The sequence below is a fragment of the Anomaloglossus baeobatrachus genome, chromosome 12 (assembly GCF_048569485.1).
Source record: "Anomaloglossus baeobatrachus isolate aAnoBae1 chromosome 12, aAnoBae1.hap1, whole genome shotgun sequence".
NCBI lineage: Eukaryota > Metazoa > Chordata > Amphibia > Anura > Aromobatidae > Anomaloglossus > Anomaloglossus baeobatrachus.
Window position 1 is genome coordinate 95,848,877 of NC_134364.1, and position 19,970 is coordinate 95,868,846.

General features: G+C 40.0%; 1 protein-coding gene across 1 annotated transcript in view; it reads right to left on the bottom strand.

Moving 5' to 3' along the window:
* Window positions 1-19,970, bottom strand: part of PEAR1 (platelet endothelial aggregation receptor 1) — a 122,845-nt gene that overhangs the window by 21,002 nt on the left and 81,873 nt on the right. Inside the window, exons 5-10 of the mRNA XM_075331127.1 lie at window positions 18,091-18,183; window positions 17,303-17,549; window positions 17,101-17,224; window positions 16,886-17,022; window positions 12,612-12,824; window positions 12,281-12,455 (exon numbers count right to left, since the gene is read on the bottom strand). Coding sequence (XP_075187242.1) covers window positions 12,281-12,455; window positions 12,612-12,824; window positions 16,886-17,022; window positions 17,101-17,224; window positions 17,303-17,549; window positions 18,091-18,183 — 989 coding nt within the window. The remainder of the gene's footprint in view (window positions 1-12,280; window positions 12,456-12,611; window positions 12,825-16,885; window positions 17,023-17,100; window positions 17,225-17,302; window positions 17,550-18,090; window positions 18,184-19,970) is intronic.

A 19,970-nucleotide genomic window follows, 5' to 3' on the forward strand; every position in this document is an offset into this window, starting at 1 on the left:
TGTTATCTCTCAGGCTGCAGAACCTTACTTCTAAACTTCGCTTTTATTCTGTTAGCTCTCAGGCTGCAGAGCCTTACTTCTAAACTTCGCTTTTATTCTGTTAGCTCTCAGGCTGCAGAATCTTACTTCTAAACTTCACTTTTATTCTGTTAGCTCTCAGGCTGCAGAATCTTACTTCTAAACTTCGCTTTTATTCTGTTAGCTCTCAGGCTGCAGAACCTTACTTCTAAATTTCGCTTTTATTCTGTTAGCTCTCAGGCTGCAGAACCTTACTTCTAAACTTCGCTTTTATTCTGTTAGCTCTCAGGCTGCAGAACCTTACTTCTAAACTTCGCTTTTATTCTGTTAGCTCTCAGGCTGCAGAACCTTACTTCTAAATTTTGCTTTTATTCTGTTAGCTCTCAGGCTGCAGAACCTTACTTCTAAACTTCGCTTTTATTCTGTTAACTCTCAGGCTACAGAACCTTACTTCTAAACTTCACTTTTATTCTGTTAGCTCTCAGGCTGCAGAATCTTACTTCTAAACTTCGCTTTTATTCTGTTAGCTCTCAGGCTGCAGAACCTTACTTCTAAACTTCGCTTTTATTCTGTTAGCTCTCAGGCTGCAGAATCTTACTTCTAAACTTCGCTTTTATTCTGTTAGCTCTCATGCTGCAGAACCTTACTTCTAAATTTCGCTTTTATTCTGTTAGCTCTCAGGCTGCAGAACCTTACTTCTAAATTTCGCTTTTATTCTGTTAGCTCTCAGGCTGCAGAACCTTACTTCTAAACTTCGCTTCTATTCTGTTAGCTCTCAGGCTGCAGAACCTTACTTCTAAACTTCGCTTTTATTCTGTTAGCTCTCAGGCTGCAGAACCTTACTTCTAAATTTCGCTTTTATTCTGTTAGCTCTCAGGCTGCAGAACCTTACTTCTAAACTTCGCTTTTATTCTGTTAGCTCTCAGGCTGCAGAATCTTACTTCTAAACTTCGCTTTTATTGTGTTAGCTCTCAGGCTGCAGAACCTTACTTCTAAACTTCGCTTTTATTCTGTTAGCTCTCAGGCTGCAGAACCTTACTTCTAAATTTCGCTTTTATTCTGTTAGCTCTCAGGCTACAGAACCTTACTTCTAAACTTCACTTTTATTCTGTTAGCTCTCAGGCTGCAGAACCATACTTCTAAACTTCGCTTTTATTCTGTTAGCTCTCAGGCTGCAGAACCTTACTTCTAAATTTCGCTTTTAATCTGTTAGCTCTCAGGCTGCAGAACCTTACTTCTAAACTTCGCTTTTATTCTGTTAGCTCTCAGGCTGCAGAGCCTTACTTCTAAACTTCGCTTTTATTCTGTTAGCTCTCAGGCTGCAGAACCTTACTTCTAAACTTCGCTTTTATTCTGTTAGCTCTCAGGCTGCAGAACCTTACTTCTAAATTTCGCTTTTATTCTGTTAACTCTCAGGCTGCAGAACCTTACTTCTAAACTTCGCTTTTATTCTGTTAGCTCTCAGGCTGCAGAACCTTACTTCTAAACTTCGCTTTTATTCTGTTAGCTCTCAGGCTGCAGAACCTTACTTCTAAACTTCACTTTTATTCTGTTACCTCTCAGGCTGCAGAACCTTACTTCTAAATTTTGCTTTTATTCTGTTAGCTCTCAGGCTGCAGGGCCTTACTTCTAAACTTCGCTTTTATTCTGTTAGCTCTCAGGCTGCAGAACCTCACTTCTAAACTTCGCTTTTATTCTGTTAGCTCTCAGGCTGCAGAACCTTACTTCTAAACTTCACTTTTATTCTGTTACCTCTCAGGCTGCAGAACCTTACTTCTAAATTTTGCTTTTATTCTGTTATCTCTCAGGCTGCAGAACCTTACTTCTAAACTTCACTTTTATTCTGTTATCTCTCAGGCTGCAGAACCTTACTTCTAAACTTCGCTTTTATTCTGTTAGCTCTCAGGCTGCAGAACCTTACTTCTAAACTTCACTTTTATTCTGTTAGCTCTCAGGCTGCAGAACCTTACTTCTAAACTTTGCTTTTATTCTGTTAGCTCTCAGGCTGCAGAGCCTTACTTCTAAACTTCGCTTTTATTCTGTTAGCTCTCAGGCTGCAGAATCTTACTTCTAAACTTCACTTTTATTCTGTTAGCTCTCAGGCTGCAGAATCTTACTTCTAAACTTCGCTTTTATTCTGTTAGCTCTCAGGCTGCAGAACCTTACTTCTAAATTTCGCTTTTATTCTGTTAGCTCTCAGGCTGCAGAACCTTACTTCTAAACTTCGCTTTTATTCTGTTAGCTCTCAGGCTGCAGAACCTTACTTCTAAACTTCGCTTTTATTCTGTTAGCTCTCAGGCTGCAGAACCTTACTTCTAAACTTCGCTTTTATTCTGTTAGCTCTCAGGCTGCAGAACCTTACTTCTAAACTTCGCTTTTATTCTGTTAGCTCTCAGGCTGCAGAATCTTACTTCTAAACTTCGCTTTTATTCTGTTAGCTCTCATGCTGCAGAACCTTACTTCTAAATTTCGCTTTTATTCTGTTAGCTCTCAGGCTGCAGAACCTTACTTCTAAATTTCGCTTTTATTCTGTTAGCTCTCAGGCTGCAGAACCTTACTTCTAAACTTCGCTTTTATTCTGTTAGCTCTCAGGCTGCAGAACCTTACTTCTAAACTTCGCTTTTATTCTGTTAGCTCTCAGGCTGCAGAACCTTACTTCTAAATTTCGCTTTTATTCTGTTAGCTCTCAGGCTGCAGAACCTTACTTCTAAACTTCGCTTTTATTCTGTTAGCTCTCAGGCTGCAGAATCTTACTTCTAAACTTCGCTTTTATTCTGTTAGCTCTCAGGCTGCAGAACCTTACTTCTAAACTTCGCTTTTATTCTGTTAGCTCTCAGGCTGCAGAACCTTACTTCTAAATTTCGCTTTTATTCTGTTAGCTCTCAGGCTGCAGAACCTTACTTCTAAACTTCTAAACTTCGCTTTTATTCTGTTAGCTCTCAGGCTACAGAACCTTACTTCTAAACTTCACTTTTATTCTGTTAGCTCTCAGGCTGCAGAACCATACTTCTAAACTTCGCTTTTATTCTGTTAGCTCTCAGGCTGCAGAATCTTACTTCTAAACTTCGCTTTTATTCTGTTAGCTCTCATGCTGCAGAACCTTACTTCTAAATTTCGCTTTTATTCTGTTAGCTCTCAGGCTGCAGAACCTTACTTCTAAATTTCGCTTTTATTCTGTTAGCTCTCAGGCTGCAGAACCTTACTTCTAAACTTCGCTTTTATTCTGTTAGCTCTCAGGCTGCAGAACCTTACTTCTAAACTTCGCTTTTATTCTGTTAGCTCTCAGGCTGCAGAACCTTACTTCTAAATTTCGCTTTTATTCTGTTAGCTCTCAGGCTGCAGAACCTTACTTCTAAACTTCGCTTTTATTCTGTTAGCTCTCAGGCTGCAGAATCTTACTTCTAAACTTCGCTTTTATTCTGTTAGCTCTCAGGCTGCAGAACCTTACTTCTAAACTTCGCTTTTATTCTGTTAGCTCTCAGGCTGCAGAACCTTACTTCTAAATTTCGCTTTTATTCTGTTAGCTCTCAGGCTGCAGAACCTTACTTCTAAACTTCTAAACTTCGCTTTTATTCTGTTAGCTCTCAGGCTACAGAACCTTACTTCTAAACTTCACTTTTATTCTGTTAGCTCTCAGGCTGCAGAACCATACTTCTAAACTTCGCTTTTATTCTGTTAGCTCTCAGGCTGCAGAACCTTACTTCTAAATTTCGCTTTTAATCTGTTAGCTCTCAGGCTGCAGAACCTTACTTCTAAACTTCGCTTTTATTCTGTTAGCTCTCAGGCTGCAGAGCCTTACTTCTAAACTTCGCTTTTATTCTGTTAGCTCTCAGGCTGCAGAACCTTACTTCTAAACTTCGCTTTTATTCTGTTAGCTCTCAGGCTGCAGAACCTTACTTCTAAATTTCGCTTTTATTCTGTTAGCTCTCAGGCTGCAGAACCTTACTTCTAAACTTCGCTTTTATTCTGTTAGCTCTCAGGCTGCAGAACCTTACTTCTAAACTTCACTTTTATTCTGTTAGCTCTCAGGCTGCAGGGCCTTACTTCTAAACTTCGCTTTTATTCTGTTAGCTCTCAGGCTGCAGAACCTCACTTCTAAACTTCGCTTTTATTCTGTTAGCTCTCAGGCTGCAGAACCTTACTTCTAAACTTCGCTTTTATTCTGTTAGCTCTCAGGCTGCAGAGCCTTAATTCTAAACTTCGCTTTTATTCTGTTAGCTCTCAGGCTGCAGAACCTTACTTCTAAACTTCGCTTTTATTCTGTTAGCTCTCAGGCTGCAGAACCTTACTTCTAAACTTCGCTTTTATTCTGTTAGCTCTCAGGCTGCAGAACCTTACTTCTAAACTTCACTTTTATTCTGTTAGCTCTCAGGCTGCAGAACCTTACTTCTAAACTTCACTTTTATTCTGTTAGCTCTCAGGCTGCAGAACCTTACTTCTAAACTTCGCTTTTATTCTGTTAGCTCTCAGGCTGCAGAGCCTTACTTCTAAATTTCACTTTTATTCTGTTACCTCTCAGGCTGCAGAGACTTAATTCTAAATTTCGCTTTTATTCTGTTACCTCTCAGGCTGCAGAGCCTTACTTCTAAATTTCAGTTTTATTCTGTTAGCTCTCAGGCTCCAGAACCTTACTTCTAAACTTCGCTTTTATTCTGTTAGCTCTCAGGCTGCAGAGCCTTACTTCTAAACTTCACTTTTATTCTGTTAGCTCTCAGGCTGCAGAACCTTACTTCTAAACTTCGCTTTTATTCGGTTATCTCTCAGGCTGCAGAGCCTTACTTTTAAATTTCACTTTTATTCTGTTAGCTCTCAGGCTGCAGAGCCTTACTTCTAAACTTCGCTTTTATTTTGTTAGCTCTCAGGCTCCAGAACCTTACTTCTAAACTTCGCTTTTATTCTGTTAGCTCTCAGGCTCCAGAACCTTACTTCTAAACTTCGCTTTTATTCTGTTAGCTCTCAGGCTCCAGAACCTTACTTCTAAACTTCGCTTTTATTCTGTTAGCTCTCAGGCTACAGAGCCTTACTTATAAACTTCGCTTTTATTCTGTTAGCTCTCAGGCTGCAGAACCTTACTTCTAAACTTCGCTTTTATTCTGTTAGCTCTCAGGCTCCAGAACCTTACTTCTAAACTTCGCTTTTATTCTGTTAGCTCTCAGGCTCCAGAACCTTACTTCTAAACTTCGCTTTTATTCTGTTAGCTCTCAGGCTCCAGAACCTTACTTCTAAACTTCGCTTTTATTCTGTTAGCTCTCAGGCTCCAGAACCTTACTTCTAAACTTCGCTTTTATTCTGTTAGCTCTCAGGCTCCAGAACCTTACTTCTAAACTTCGCTTTTATTCTGTTAGCTCTCAGGCTCCAGAACCTTACTTCTAAACTTCGCTTTTATTCTGTTAGCTCTCAGGCTCCAGAACCTTACTTCTAAACTTAACTTTATTCTGTTAGCTCTCAGGCTGCAGAGCCTTACTCCTAAATTTCTCTTTTATTCTGTTAGCTCTCAGGCTGCAGAGCCTTACTTCTAAATTCCGCTTTTATTCTGTTACCTCTCAGGCTGCAGAGCCTTAATTCTAAATTTCGCTTTTATTCTGTTACCTCTCAGGCTGCAGAGCCTTACTCCTAAATTTCGCTTTTATTCTGTTACCTCTCAGGCTGCAGAGCCTTACTCCTAAATTCCGCTTTTATTCTGTTACCTCTCAGGCTGCAGAGCCTTAATTCTAAATTCCGCTTTTATTCTGTTACCTCTCAGGCTGCAGAGCCTTACTCCTAAATTCCGCTTTTATTCTGTTACCTCTCAGGCTGCAGAGCCTTAATTCTAAATTTCGCTTTTATTCTGTTAGCTCTCAGGCTGCAGAACCTTACTTCTAAACTTAACTTTATTCTGTTAGCTCTCAGGCTGCAGAATCTTACTTCTAAACTTCGCTTTTATTCTGTTAGCTCTCATGCTGCAGAACCTTACTTCTAAATTTCGCTTTTATTCTGTTAGCTCTCAGGCTGCAGAACCTTACTTCTAAATTTCGCTTTTATTCTGTTAGCTCTCAGGCTGCAGAACCTTACTTCTAAACTTCGCTTTTATTCTGTTAGCTCTCAGGCTGCAGAATTTTACTTCTAAACTTCGCTTTTATTCTGTTAGCTCTCAGGCTGCAGAACCTTACTTCTAAACTTCGCTTTTATTCTGTTAGCTCTCAGGCTGCAGAACCTTACTTCTAAATTTCGCTTTTATTCTGTTAGCTCTCAGGCTGCAGAACCTTACTTCTAAACTTCTAAACTTCGCTTTTATTCTGTTAGCTCTCAGGCTACAGAACCTTACTTCTAAACTTCACTTTTATTCTGTTAGCTCTCAGGCTGCAGAACCATACTTCTAAACTTCGCTTTTATTCTGTTAGCTCTCAGGCTGCAGAACCTTACTTCTAAATTTCGCTTTTAATCTGTTAGCTCTCAGGCTGCAGAACCTTACTTCTAAACTTCGCTTTTATTCTGTTAGCTCTCAGGCTGCAGAGCCTTACTTCTAAACTTCGCTTTTATTCTGTTAGCTCTCAGGCTGCAGAACCTTACTTCTAAACTTCGCTTTTATTCTGTTAGCTCTCAGGCTGCAGAACCTTACTTCTAAATTTCGCTTTTATTCTGTTAGCTCTCAGGCTGCAGAACCTTACTTCTAAACTTCGCTTTTATTCTGTTAGCTCTCAGGCTGCAGAACCTTACTTCTAAACTTCACTTTTATTCTGTTAGCTCTCAGGCTGCAGGGCCTTACTTCTAAACTTCGCTTTTATTCTGTTAGCTCTCAGGCTGCAGAACCTCACTTCTAAACTTCGCTTTTATTCTGTTAGCTCTCAGGCTGCAGAACCTTACTTCTAAACTTCGCTTTTATTCTGTTAGCTCTCAGGCTGCAGAGCCTTAATTCTAAACTTCGCTTTTATTCTGTTAGCTCTCAGGCTGCAGAACCTTACTTCTAAACTTCGCTTTTATTCTGTTAGCTCTCAGGCTGCAGAACCTTACTTCTAAACTTCGCTTTTATTCTGTTAGCTCTCAGGCTGCAGAACCTTACTTCTAAACTTCACTTTTATTCTGTTAGCTCTCAGGCTGCAGAACCTTACTTCTAAACTTCACTTTTATTCTGTTAGCTCTCAGGCTGCAGAACCTTACTTCTAAACTTCGCTTTTATTCTGTTAGCTCTCAGGCTGCAGAGCCTTACTTCTAAATTTCACTTTTATTCTGTTACCTCTCAGGCTGCAGAGACTTAATTCTAAATTTCGCTTTTATTCTGTTACCTCTCAGGCTGCAGAGCCTTACTTCTAAATTTCAGTTTTATTCTGTTAGCTCTCAGGCTCCAGAACCTTACTTCTAAACTTCGCTTTTATTCTGTTAGCTCTCAGGCTGCAGAGCCTTACTTCTAAACTTCACTTTTATTCTGTTAGCTCTCAGGCTGCAGAACCTTACTTCTAAACTTCGCTTTTATTCGGTTATCTCTCAGGCTGCAGAGCCTTACTTTTAAATTTCACTTTTATTCTGTTAGCTCTCAGGCTGCAGAGCCTTACTTCTAAACTTCGCTTTTATTTTGTTAGCTCTCAGGCTCCAGAACCTTACTTCTAAACTTCGCTTTTATTCTGTTAGCTCTCAGGCTCCAGAACCTTACTTCTAAACTTCGCTTTTATTCTGTTAGCTCTCAGGCTCCAGAACCTTACTTCTAAACTTCGCTTTTATTCTGTTAGCTCTCAGGCTACAGAGCCTTACTTATAAACTTCGCTTTTATTCTGTTAGCTCTCAGGCTGCAGAACCTTACTTCTAAACTTCGCTTTTATTCTGTTAGCTCTCAGGCTCCAGAACCTTACTTCTAAACTTCGCTTTTATTCTGTTAGCTCTCAGGCTCCAGAACCTTACTTCTAAACTTCGCTTTTATTCTGTTAGCTCTCAGGCTCCAGAACCTTACTTCTAAACTTCGCTTTTATTCTGTTAGCTCTCAGGCTCCAGAACCTTACTTCTAAACTTCGCTTTTATTCTGTTAGCTCTCAGGCTCCAGAACCTTACTTCTAAACTTCGCTTTTATTCTGTTAGCTCTCAGGCTCCAGAACCTTACTTCTAAACTTCGCTTTTATTCTGTTAGCTCTCAGGCTCCAGAACCTTACTTCTAAACTTAACTTTATTCTGTTAGCTCTCAGGCTGCAGAGCCTTACTCCTAAATTTCTCTTTTATTCTGTTAGCTCTCAGGCTGCAGAGCCTTACTTCTAAATTCCGCTTTTATTCTGTTACCTCTCAGGCTGCAGAGCCTTAATTCTAAATTTCGCTTTTATTCTGTTACCTCTCAGGCTGCAGAGCCTTACTCCTAAATTTCGCTTTTATTCTGTTACCTCTCAGGCTGCAGAGCCTTACTCCTAAATTCCGCTTTTATTCTGTTACCTCTCAGGCTGCAGAGCCTTAATTCTAAATTCCGCTTTTATTCTGTTACCTCTCAGGCTGCAGAGCCTTACTCCTAAATTCCGCTTTTATTCTGTTACCTCTCAGGCTGCAGAGCCTTAATTCTAAATTTCGCTTTTATTCTGTTAGCTCTCAGGCTGCAGAACCTTACTTCTAAACTTAACTTTATTCTGTTAGCTCTCAGGCTGCAGAATCTTACTTCTAAACTTCGCTTTTATTCTGTTAGCTCTCATGCTGCAGAACCTTACTTCTAAATTTCGCTTTTATTCTGTTAGCTCTCAGGCTGCAGAACCTTACTTCTAAATTTCGCTTTTATTCTGTTAGCTCTCAGGCTGCAGAACCTTACTTCTAAACTTCGCTTTTATTCTGTTAGCTCTCAGGCTGCAGAACCTTACTTCTAAACTTCGCTTTTATTCTGTTAGCTCTCAGGCTGCAGAACCTTACTTCTAAATTTCGCTTTTATTCTGTTAGCTCTCAGGCTGCAGAACCTTACTTCTAAATTTCGCTTTTATTCTGTTAGCTCTCAGGCTGCAGAACCTCACTTCTAAACTTCGCTTTTATTCTGTTAGCTCTCAGGCTGCAGAACCTTACTTCTAAACTTCGCTTTTATTCTGTTAGCTCTCAGGCTGCAGAACCTTACTTCTAAATTTCGCTTTTATTCTGTTAGCTCTCAGGCTGCAGAACCTTACTTCTAAACTTCTAAACTTCGCTTTTATTCTGTTAGCTCTCAGGCTACAGAACCTTACTTCTAAACTTCACTTTTATTCTGTTAGCTCTCAGGCTGCAGAACCATACTTCTAAACTTCGCTTTTATTCTGTTAGCTCTCAGGCTGCAGAACCTTACTTCTAAATTTCGCTTTTAATCTGTTAGCTCTCAGGCTGCAGAACCTTACTTCTAAACTTCGCTTTTATTCTGTTAGCTCTCAGGCTGCAGAGCCTTACTTCTAAACTTCGCTTTTATTCTGTTAGCTCTCAGGCTGCAGAACCTTACTTCTAAACTTCGCTTTTATTCTGTTAGCTCTCAGGCTGCAGAACCTTACTTCTAAATTTCGCTTTTATTCTGTTAGCTCTCAGGCTGCAGAACCTTACTTCTAAACTTCGCTTTTATTCTGTTAGCTCTCAGGCTGCAGAACCTTACTTCTAAACTTCACTTTTATTCTGTTAGCTCTCAGGCTGCAGGGCCTTACTTCTAAACTTCGCTTTTATTCTGTTAGCTCTCAGGCTGCAGAACCTCACTTCTAAACTTCGCTTTTATTCTGTTAGCTCTCAGGCTGCAGAACCTTACTTCTAAACTTCGCTTTTATTCTGTTAGCTCTCAGGCTACAGAACCTTACTTCAAACTTCACTTTTATTCTGTTAGCTCTCAGGCTGCAGAACCATACTTCTAAACTTCGCTTTTATTCTGTTAGCTCTCAGGCTGCAGAACCTTACTTCTAAATTTCGCTTTTAATCTGTTAGCTCTCAGGCTGCAGAACCTTACTTCTAAACTTCGCTTTTATTCTGTTAGCTCTCAGGCTGCAGAGCCTTACTTCTAAACTTCGCTTTTATTCTGTTAGCTCTCAGGCTGCAGAACCTTACTTCTAAACTTCGCTTTTATTCTGTTAGCTCTCAGGCTGCAGAACCTTACTTCTAAATTTCGCTTTTATTCTGTTAGCTCTCAGGCTGCAGAACCTTACTTCTAAACTTCGCTTTTATTCTGTTAGCTCTCAGGCTGCAGAACCTTACTTCTAAACTTCACTTTTATTCTGTTAGCTCTCAGGCTGCAGGGCCTTACTTCTAAACTTCGCTTTTATTCTGTTAGCTCTCAGGCTGCAGAACCTCACTTCTAAACTTCGCTTGTATTCTGTTAGCTCTCAGGCTGCAGAACCTTACTTCTAAACTTCGCTTTTATTCTGTTAGCTCTCAGGCTGCAGAGCCTTAATTCTAAACTTCGCTTTTATTCTGTTAGCTCTCAGGCTGCAGAACCTTACTTCTAAACTTCGCTTTTATTCTGTTAGCTCTCAGGCTGCAGAACCTTACTTCTAAACTTCGCTTTTATTCTGTTAGCTCTCAGGCTGCAGAACCTTACTTCTAAACTTCACTTTTATTCTGTTAGCTCTCAGGCTGCAGAACCTTACTTCTAAACTTCACTTTTATTCTGTTAGCTCTCAGGCTGCAGAACCTTACTTCTAAACTTCGCTTTTATTGTGTTAGCTCTCAGGCTGCAGAGCCTTACTTCTAAATTTCACTTTTATTCTGTTACCTCTCAGGCTGCAGAGACTTAATTCTAAATTTCGCTTTTATTCTGTTACCTCTCAGGCTGCAGAGCCTTACTTCTAAATTTCAGTTTTATTCTGTTAGCTCTCAGGCTCCAGAACCTTACTTCTAAACTTCGCTTTTATTCTGTTAGCTCTCAGGCTGCAGAGCCTTACTTCTAAACTTCACTTTTATTCTGTTAGCTCTCAGGCTGCAGAACCTTACTTCTAAACTTCGCTTTTATTCGGTTATCTCTCAGGCTGCAGAGCCTTACTTTTAAATTTCACTTTTATTCTGTTAGCTCTCAGGCTGCAGAGCCTTACTTCTAAACTTCGCTTTTATTTTGTTAGCTCTCAGGCTCCAGAACCTTACTTCTAAACTTCGCTTTTATTCTGTTAGCTCTCAGGCTCCAGAACCTTACTTCTAAACTTCGCTTTTATTCTGTTAGCTCTCAGGCTCCAGAACCTTACTTCTAAACTTCGCTTTTATTCTGTTAGCTCTCAGGCTGCAGAGCCTTACTTATAAACTTCGCTTTTATTTTGTTAGCTCTCAGGCTGCAGAACCTTACTTCTAAACTTCGCTTTTATTCTGTTAGCTCTCAGGCTCCAGAACCTTACTTCTAAACTTCGCTTTTATTCTGTTAGCTCTCAGGCTCCAGAACCTTACTTCTAAACTTCGCTTTTATTCTGTTAGCTCTCAGGCTCCAGAACCTTACTTCTAAACTTCGCTTTTATTCTGTTAGCTCTCAGGCTCCAGAACCTTACTTCTAAACTTCGCTTTTATTCTGTTAGCTCTCAGGCTCCAGAACCTTACTTCTAAACTTCGCTTTTATTCTGTTAGCTCTCAGGCTCCAGAACCTTACTTCTAAACTTCTCTTTTATTCTGTTAGCTCTCAGGCTCCAGAACCTTACTTCTAAACTTCGCTTTTATTCTGTTAGCTCTCAGGCTGCAGAGCCTTACTCCTAAATTTCTCTTTTATTCTGTTAGCTCTCAGGCTGCAGAGCCTTACTTCTAAATTCCGCTTTTATTCTGTTACCTCTCAGGCTGCAGAGCCTTAATTCTAAATTTCGCTTTTATTCTGTTACCTCTCAGGCTGCAGAGCCTTACTCCTAAATTTCGCTTTTATTCTGTTACCTCTCAGGCTGCAGAGCCTTACTCCTAAATTCCGCTTTTATTCTGTTACCTCTCAGGCTGCAGAGCCTTAATTCTAAATTCCGCTTTTATTCTGTTACCTCTCAGGCTGCAGAGCCTTACTCCTAAATTCCGCTTTTATTCTGTTAGCTCTCAGGCTGCAGAGCCTTACTCCTAAATTCCGCTTTTATTCTGTTACCTCTCAGGCTGCAGAGCCTTAATTCTAAATTTCGCTTTTATTCTGTTACCTCTCAGGCTGCAGAGCCTTACTCCTAAATTTCGCTTTTATTCTGTTAGCTCTCAGGCTGCAGAGCCTTACTCCTAAATTTCGCTTTTATTCTGTTAGCCCTTAGGCTACAGAACCTTCTAATTTTTTTATTTTTTTCCTCCACTTTAGGAATAAGTGATGGGGCATATTTACTTCCAATATGCCCAATCCTTTTTATAAAAATTAAGAATAACGATACATAGCTTTGTGAATATAACATACCGTAAAGCCCAGGGCACAGCGACATTGTCCTGTCTCGCTGTCGCAGGATCCGCCATTGAGGCACAAACATGGCTCCTGGCAGTTGGTCCCGTAGAAGCCATGCGGGCAGGTCTCGTTGCACGTCAGGCCGGCCCAGCCTGTCTTACATGTGCACTCACCAGTCATTGGGTGGCAGCTGTAAATAAAGTTAATAAGGCACTTGACCAGCAGAGGGCACTCCACTCTACCTAGAAGCATGCAGAAAGTTTTTGACTGCCCAAAATTATTTAAAGGGGCGGTACACTATTTATTTAATTGGGCCAAATAGGATGTCAGATCCCTTTTAACTCACCTCTTGGTGTGCTGGACATCACACTGACAGGGCAGGTGACATTGTAACCCGTAGGTGTTATCTGAGCACATCCTTTTTTCACATTTGGCCTCCAGGAAGCCGGCCTCGCATAAACAAGCCCCGTCAACATGGTAACAGCGGATGGCGTTGACGCAGTCGCATGTCTCTTTACAGTCCCTGCCATACTTTCCAATAGGACATTCTTCCAGGCAGCTGAAAATATACAATTTTTTTTTTGTCATAATTTTTAGGTAGTGTTGCCCTTTAATTAAAGGGCAATTACAGTAAAAAGGGCATACTGTGTAAATATTGCACAATGAATTGTTCTGTACCTTGTGAATATGTTCTTTTTTTGGATTATGAACAACTTTAAATTCTTTGGTGAGATAAGGCCTTTAACAAAAAGGTGGCTGATAGCAGAGAACAATACAAAAAAAGATAATTGTACCCAATGGCTTAAGTTTATTTGAAGGGTTAAATGTTCTTTAAGAAATATTTAGCATTTGGTGAAAAGCTGCACACAATGACCCGGGGACACACAAGAGATGTGAACGGTGACCCCAAGGCAAAGGTTATGACAGCCACGAAACGGACACCGAACTACACGGCCGGCAGCGTCCCAATGTGTGCGCCAGAGGTACACGCTGCAGCTGCTGACCCCTGACACTGTGCGGCTCAGATTTTCCATTTTGGCATAGAAAAACACAAATATCTTTCACATTTCAGCAATTCCTTGTAGACATCCTAAAAACAAACCGTCTGATAGTACCAAATAATATGTTCACATACAGCGCATCACAGATCAGACTCAGTACAGACAGGAGTATAAATCTAAGGACAGTATTATAGTAGTTATATTCCTGTACATAGGAGCAGTATTATAGTAGCTATATTCTTGTACATAGGAGCAGTATTATAGTAGTTATATTCTTGTACATAGGAGGCAGTATTATAGTAGCTATATTCGTGTACATAGGGGGCAGTATTATAGTAGTTATATTCTTGTACATAGGAGCAATATTATAGTAGTTATATTCTTGTACATAGGGGCAGTATTATAGAAGTTATATTCTTGTACATAGGGGCAGTATTATAGTAGTTATATTCTTGTACAGAGGAGCAGTATTATAGTAGTTATATTCTTGTACATAGGGGCAGTATTATAGTAGTTATATTCTTGTACATAGGAGGCAGTATTATAGTAGCTATATTCGTGTACATAGGGGGCAGTATTATAGTAGTTATATTCTTGTACATAGGAGCAATATTATAGTAGTTATATTCTTGTACATAGGGGCAGTATTATAGAAGTTATATTCTTGTACAGAGGAGCAGTATTATAGTAGTTATATTCTTGTACAGAGGAGCAGTATTATAGTAGTTATATTCTTGTACATAGGGGCAGTATTATAGTAGTTATATTCTTGTACATAGGAGCAGTATTATAGTAGTTATATTCTTGTACATAGGGGCAGTATTATAGTAGTTATATTCTTGTACATAGGAGCAGTATTATAGTAGTTATATTCTTGTACATAGGGGCAGTATTATAGTGGTTATATTCTTGTACATAGGGGCAGTATTATAGTAGTTATATTCCTGTACATAGGAGCAGTATTATAGTAGTTATATTCCTGTACATAGGAGCAGTATTATAGTAGCTATATTCTTGTACATAGGAGGCAGTATTATAGTAGCTATATTCGTGTACATAGGGGGCAGTATTATAGTAGTTATATTCTTGTACATAGGAGCAATATTATAGTAGTTATATTCTTGTACATAGGGGCAGTATTATAGAAGTTATATTCTTGTACAGAGGAGCAGTATTATAGTAGTTATATTCTTGTACAGAGGAGCAGTATTATAGTAGTTATATTCTTGTACATAGGGGCAGTATTATAGTAGTTATATTCTTGTACTTAGGGGCAGTATTATAGTAGGTATATTCTTGTATATAGGGGGCAGTATTATAGTAGTAATATTCTTGTACATAGGAGGCAGTAGTATAGTAGTTATATTCTTGTACATAGGGGGCAGTATTATAGTAGTTATATTCTTGTACATAGGAGCAGTATTATAGTAGTTATATTCATGTACATAGGGGGCAGTATTATAGTAGTTATATTCTTGTACATAGGAGCAGTATTATTATGGTAGTTATATTCTTGTACATAGGGGCAGTATTATAGTAGTTATATTCTTGTACATAGGGGGCAGTATTATAGTAGTTATATTCTTGTACATAGGAGGCAGTATTATAGTACTTATATTCTTGTACATAGGGGGCAGTATTATTGTAGTTATATTCTTGTACATAGGGGCAGTATTATAGTAGTTATATTCTTGTACATAGGGGCAGTATTATAGTAGTTATATTCTTGTACATAGGAGCAGTATTATAGTAGTTATATTCTTGTACATAGGTGCAGTATTATAGTAGTTGTATTCTTGTACATAGGGGCAGTATTATAGTAGTTATATTCTTGTACATAGGGGCAGTATTATAGTAGTTATATTCTTGTACATAGGAGCAGTATTATAGTAGCTATATTCTTGTACATAGGGGGCAGTATTATAGTAGTTATATTCTTGTACATAGGAGCAGTATTATAGTAGTTATATTCTTGTACATAGGGGCAGTATTATAGTAGTTATATTCTTGTACATAGGGGGCAGTAATATAGTAGTTATATTCTTGTACATAGGAGGCAGTATTATAGTAGTTATATTCTTGTACATAGGGGGCAGTATTATAGTAGTTATATTCTTGTACATAGGAGCAGTATTATAGTTGTTATTTTCTTGTACATAGGGGCAGTATTATAGTAGTTATATTCATGTACATAGGAGCAGTATTATAGTAGCTACATTCTTGTACATAGGGGCAGTATTATAGTAGTTATATTCCTGTACATAGGGGCAGTATTATAGTAGTTATATTCTTGTACATATGGGCAATATTATAGTAGTTATATACTTGTACATAGGGGGCAGTAATATAGTAGTTATATTCTTGTACATAGGGGCAGTATTATAGTAGTTATATTCTTGTACATAGGGGCAGTATTATAGTAGTTATATTCTTGTACATAGGAGCAGTATTATAGTAGCTATATTCTTGTACATAGGGGGCAGTATTATAGTAGTTATATTCTTGTACATAGGAGCAGTATTATAGTAGTTATATTCTTGTACATAGGGGCAGTATTATAGTAGTTATATTCTTGTACATAGGGGGCAGTAATATAGTAGTTATATTCTTGTACATAGGAGGCAGTATTATAGTAGTTATATTCTTGTACATAGGGGGCAGTATTATAGTAGTTATATTCTTGTACATAGGAGCAGTATTATAGTTGTTATTTTCTTGTACATAGGGGCAGTATTATAGTAGTTATATTCTTGTACATAGGGGCAGTATTATAGTAGTTATATTCTTGTACATAAGGGCAGTATTATAGTAGTTATATTCTTGTACATAAGGGCAGTATTATAGTAGTTATATTCTTGTACATAGGGGCAGTATTATAGTAGTTATATTCTTGTACATAGGGGCAGTATTATAGTAGTTATATTCTTGTATATAGGGGCAGTATTATAGTAGTTATATTCTTGTATATAGGGGCAGTATTATAGTAGTTATATTCTTGTACATAGGAGCAGTATTATAGTAGCTATATTCTTGTACATAGGGACAGTATTAAAGTAGTTATATTCTTGTTCATAGGGGCAGTATTATAGTAGTTATATTCTTGTACATAGGGGCAGTATTATAGTAGCTATATTCTTGTACATAGGGGCAGTATTATAGTAGCTATATTCTTGTACATAGGGGGCAGTATTATAGTAGCTATATTCTTGTACATAGGGGCAGTATTATAGTAGCTATATTCTTGTACATAAGGGCAGTATTATAGTAGTTATATTCTTGTACATAGGGGCAGTATTATAGTAGTTATATTCTTGTACATAGGGGCAGTATTATAGTAGTTATATTCTTGTACATAGGGGCAGTATTATAGTAGTTATATTCTTGTATATAGGGGGCAGTATTATAGTAGTTATATTCTTGTACATAGGGGCAGTATTATAGTAGTTATATTCTTGAACATAGGGGGCAGTATTATAGTAGTTATATTCTTGTACATAGGGGCAGTATTATAGTAGTTATATTCTTGTACATAGGGGGCAGTATTATAGTAGCTATATTCTTGTACATAGGGGCAGTATTATAGTAGTTATATTCTTGTACATAGGGGCAGTACGCTTACCCCTCTCCTGTGTACCCCAGGGAGCAGTGACATTGCCCGTTCTCCGGATCACACTGCCCGCCATTGTGACAAGGGCATCTCTCTTTACATCCAGATCCAAAGTATCCAGGAGGGCAGGGGATGGAGCACATCGGACCCTGTAATGAGAACATAATTAAAGTCATGCCTGGATTGTGACGCCATTATGGCGGTAATGTCTGATTCCAGGGTCTCACCATCCATCCCGGGGGGCAGCTGCACTCTCCGCCGCTCTGGTTACAGATGCCTCCACTCTGACACGGGCAGAACTCTGGGCACTGGTACTTTGATGGCTGAACTTCTTTACATCTAATTTCACAACTGCAGAAGTAGAGTAATAATATGGCTCTGTCGTGCTGGGCTTTGTGGTACCATAGCGGATGGAGAACCAATACTCACTACGGTCCTGTAAATCCTTCCGGACAAATACACGTCCCGTTCTGAGGTTCGCAGTTGGCGCCGTTCATACACTGGCAGTCCAGTAAGCAGTTCAGACCATAGGTGCCCGGATCGCAGGGCATCTCACACAAGGAATCCTTGTACCCCGGGGGGCAGATGCAGGAGCCCGATGTGGGGTCACATACGCCATTATTCTGGCAGTTGCAGGAATGGTTGCACTTCGGTCCCCACAGGTGAGGCTCACAGGCTGCAATGAGAACGGAGTAGTGAAGGGTTAATCTGGTGACGCTAACACGTTTCCCTCTTGGCGGGTTATTTCCCAGTTCAGGAGTGGGGCACGTTCTGTTACTTCCCATAATGCACTGGGGCACCAGATGCTTCTTATTACAGGGCTGCAGTTATTTTGTATGCCAAATCCTTATTTCTGCAATATAAAAAATAAAAGACCCCGAGGGACATCGCTGCCTGGGAATATTCAGCGAGGGACGTCTTTTCCTGACCGCGGCTCCGGTCCAGCCAACGTCCCTCACTGGGAACACGTACAGAACAACACTGGAGAGGATTGGGACCAACAGGAATTTGGAAAATTCCAATTATCTGCCATTATTTGGTATAAAACTCTCCTAGAATCCCATGTACCCATTCTCACCACTAGGGGGAGATTGAGCTGAATATGACCACACGTGTATCGCCCCCTAGTGGTCACAACAGGCAGCTGTGTATGCACGTATTACCGAAACCGCGCGCCTTATAACAAAATGTGCGGGGAACTTTAAAAGGTGGCTTACCACTGGAGCAGTCCCGTCCTCGCCAGCCTGGTTCACACTGGCACTGGTTTGGGGCTTCACACCTGCCATGGACGCATTCCCTGCTGCAGTGTGCTGCACAGATAAGGTACATCATCATCAGACCAATAGGGGGCAGAATAACCTATCAAATAGTCGGTGCAGTACGGGAAGATGATGAAGACGTGACCCATAATGTGTGGCTTCTCCCTGGTAATGCTAACCACCCACTAGACCACCGAGGATAGAGGGTAATGTCTAGAGACGGAGGAAAATTAGGCAATTTTCAGGCACAACCACTAGCATTTTGCCTAGTGTAAAGAGAAAATCTCTGTGTCACGGTCATCCTCCATGTCTTACAATCTTGCCAATGTCAAGTTCCACCCCATGTGACATATTCGTCTTAAGTCATCCTCCATCTTGTTTCATAATGTTCCTTCTATCACCTGTTGTGAATGTCATCCGAGTGGGTGCTGGTGTGGAGCACCCTCTGGTGGTCAGGAATGGTAATGAAGCTGAGTTTGAATCTGTGATTCAGACAGGTGATGGAATTAATTGGGAATCCAGGAAATGCTATTGCAGATCAGCCTAGTTTATTTAGGAGAGCATTGTGTGCCTGGCAGTCACTGGTGATAGATGTTCCTGCCTGCTTCTGAAGATGGCTAGGAGTTTTCCCTTCTGGTTTTCCCATTTATTTGGTGCCTGAATCTACTCAAGATAAGTTTACTGTTTCTGTGCTTAATTGCTGGATTTGTACTTAAGAGTGTTTTTGCATATTCCTTTTGGTTCTGTGTTTGGTTTCTTGTATGTGAGGGTCTGTTTTTCTGCTTCTGTGAGCAGGGCAGTTAATCCAGCAAGAAAGGAAGCTTTTCACTGTTCATGTTTGGATTATTTGCACTTTAGAATATTATTTGTTCTGTGATTTTGTTTCTTCCTATTATATCTGCAGTTCTGTTTGAAGTGTCTGGCACAAGAGTACCTGATATAGTGGGGGAGAGTCCGTGTGGTCTCAGTATTTCTTATTATCAAGAGATCGGTATTTTTTGCAGGGTTTTTTGCTGTCTGCAATCAGTTATCTGTCCTGTCGTATCTAGTAAGTCGTGCCTCACCTTTGCTGATCTATATTCTCTGTGTATTGTGTTTTCTTACATCATCATTGTTTACATGTTGGGGCCTTGCTATTTCTTTGGGGACTGATCCGAGGCAAGTTAGGATTCCTCATTTCTATCTTTGATGTGTAGCAAGTTTCTCAGGCAGTGACGATGTGTCTAGGTGTGTTAGGAACATCCCACTGCCACTTCTAATGTTGTCCGATAGATAGGGGATTGCGGTCAGCTCAGTTTCAAACTACTCTTGTGGTTTTGTTTTTTCCTTATTAATGAGATTTTTCGTGATCGTCCACAGTTACCAGATCATAACAATTACCTGCTCTACACCTGTCATACTCTGCATTCCCGTATCATGGTCCTCCCACTATGTCATCCTCCTTCCACTGTGTCATCCTCCTTCCACTGTGTCATCCTTCATCTTTTGTGTCATCCTCCTCCCCATGTGTCACCCCTCCTCGTGTCATACTCCACCTATGTTATCCTCCTCCTCATGTGTCATCCTTCATCTCCTGTGTCATGCTCCCCCTCGTGTCATCCTCTCCCTTGTGTCATGCTCTTCCTGTGTCATCATCTCCTGTGTCATCCTCCGCTTCCTAGGTCATCCTCTACCTCCTGTGTCATGCTCCCCCTCATGTAATTTTCTTCCTCCTGTGTCATCCTCCTCCCCGTGTCATCCTCTACTTCCTGTGTCATGCTCCCCATTCCTGTATCATCTTCCACCTCCTGTGTCATCATCTGCTTCCTATGTTATCCTCTACCTCTTGTGTCATGCTC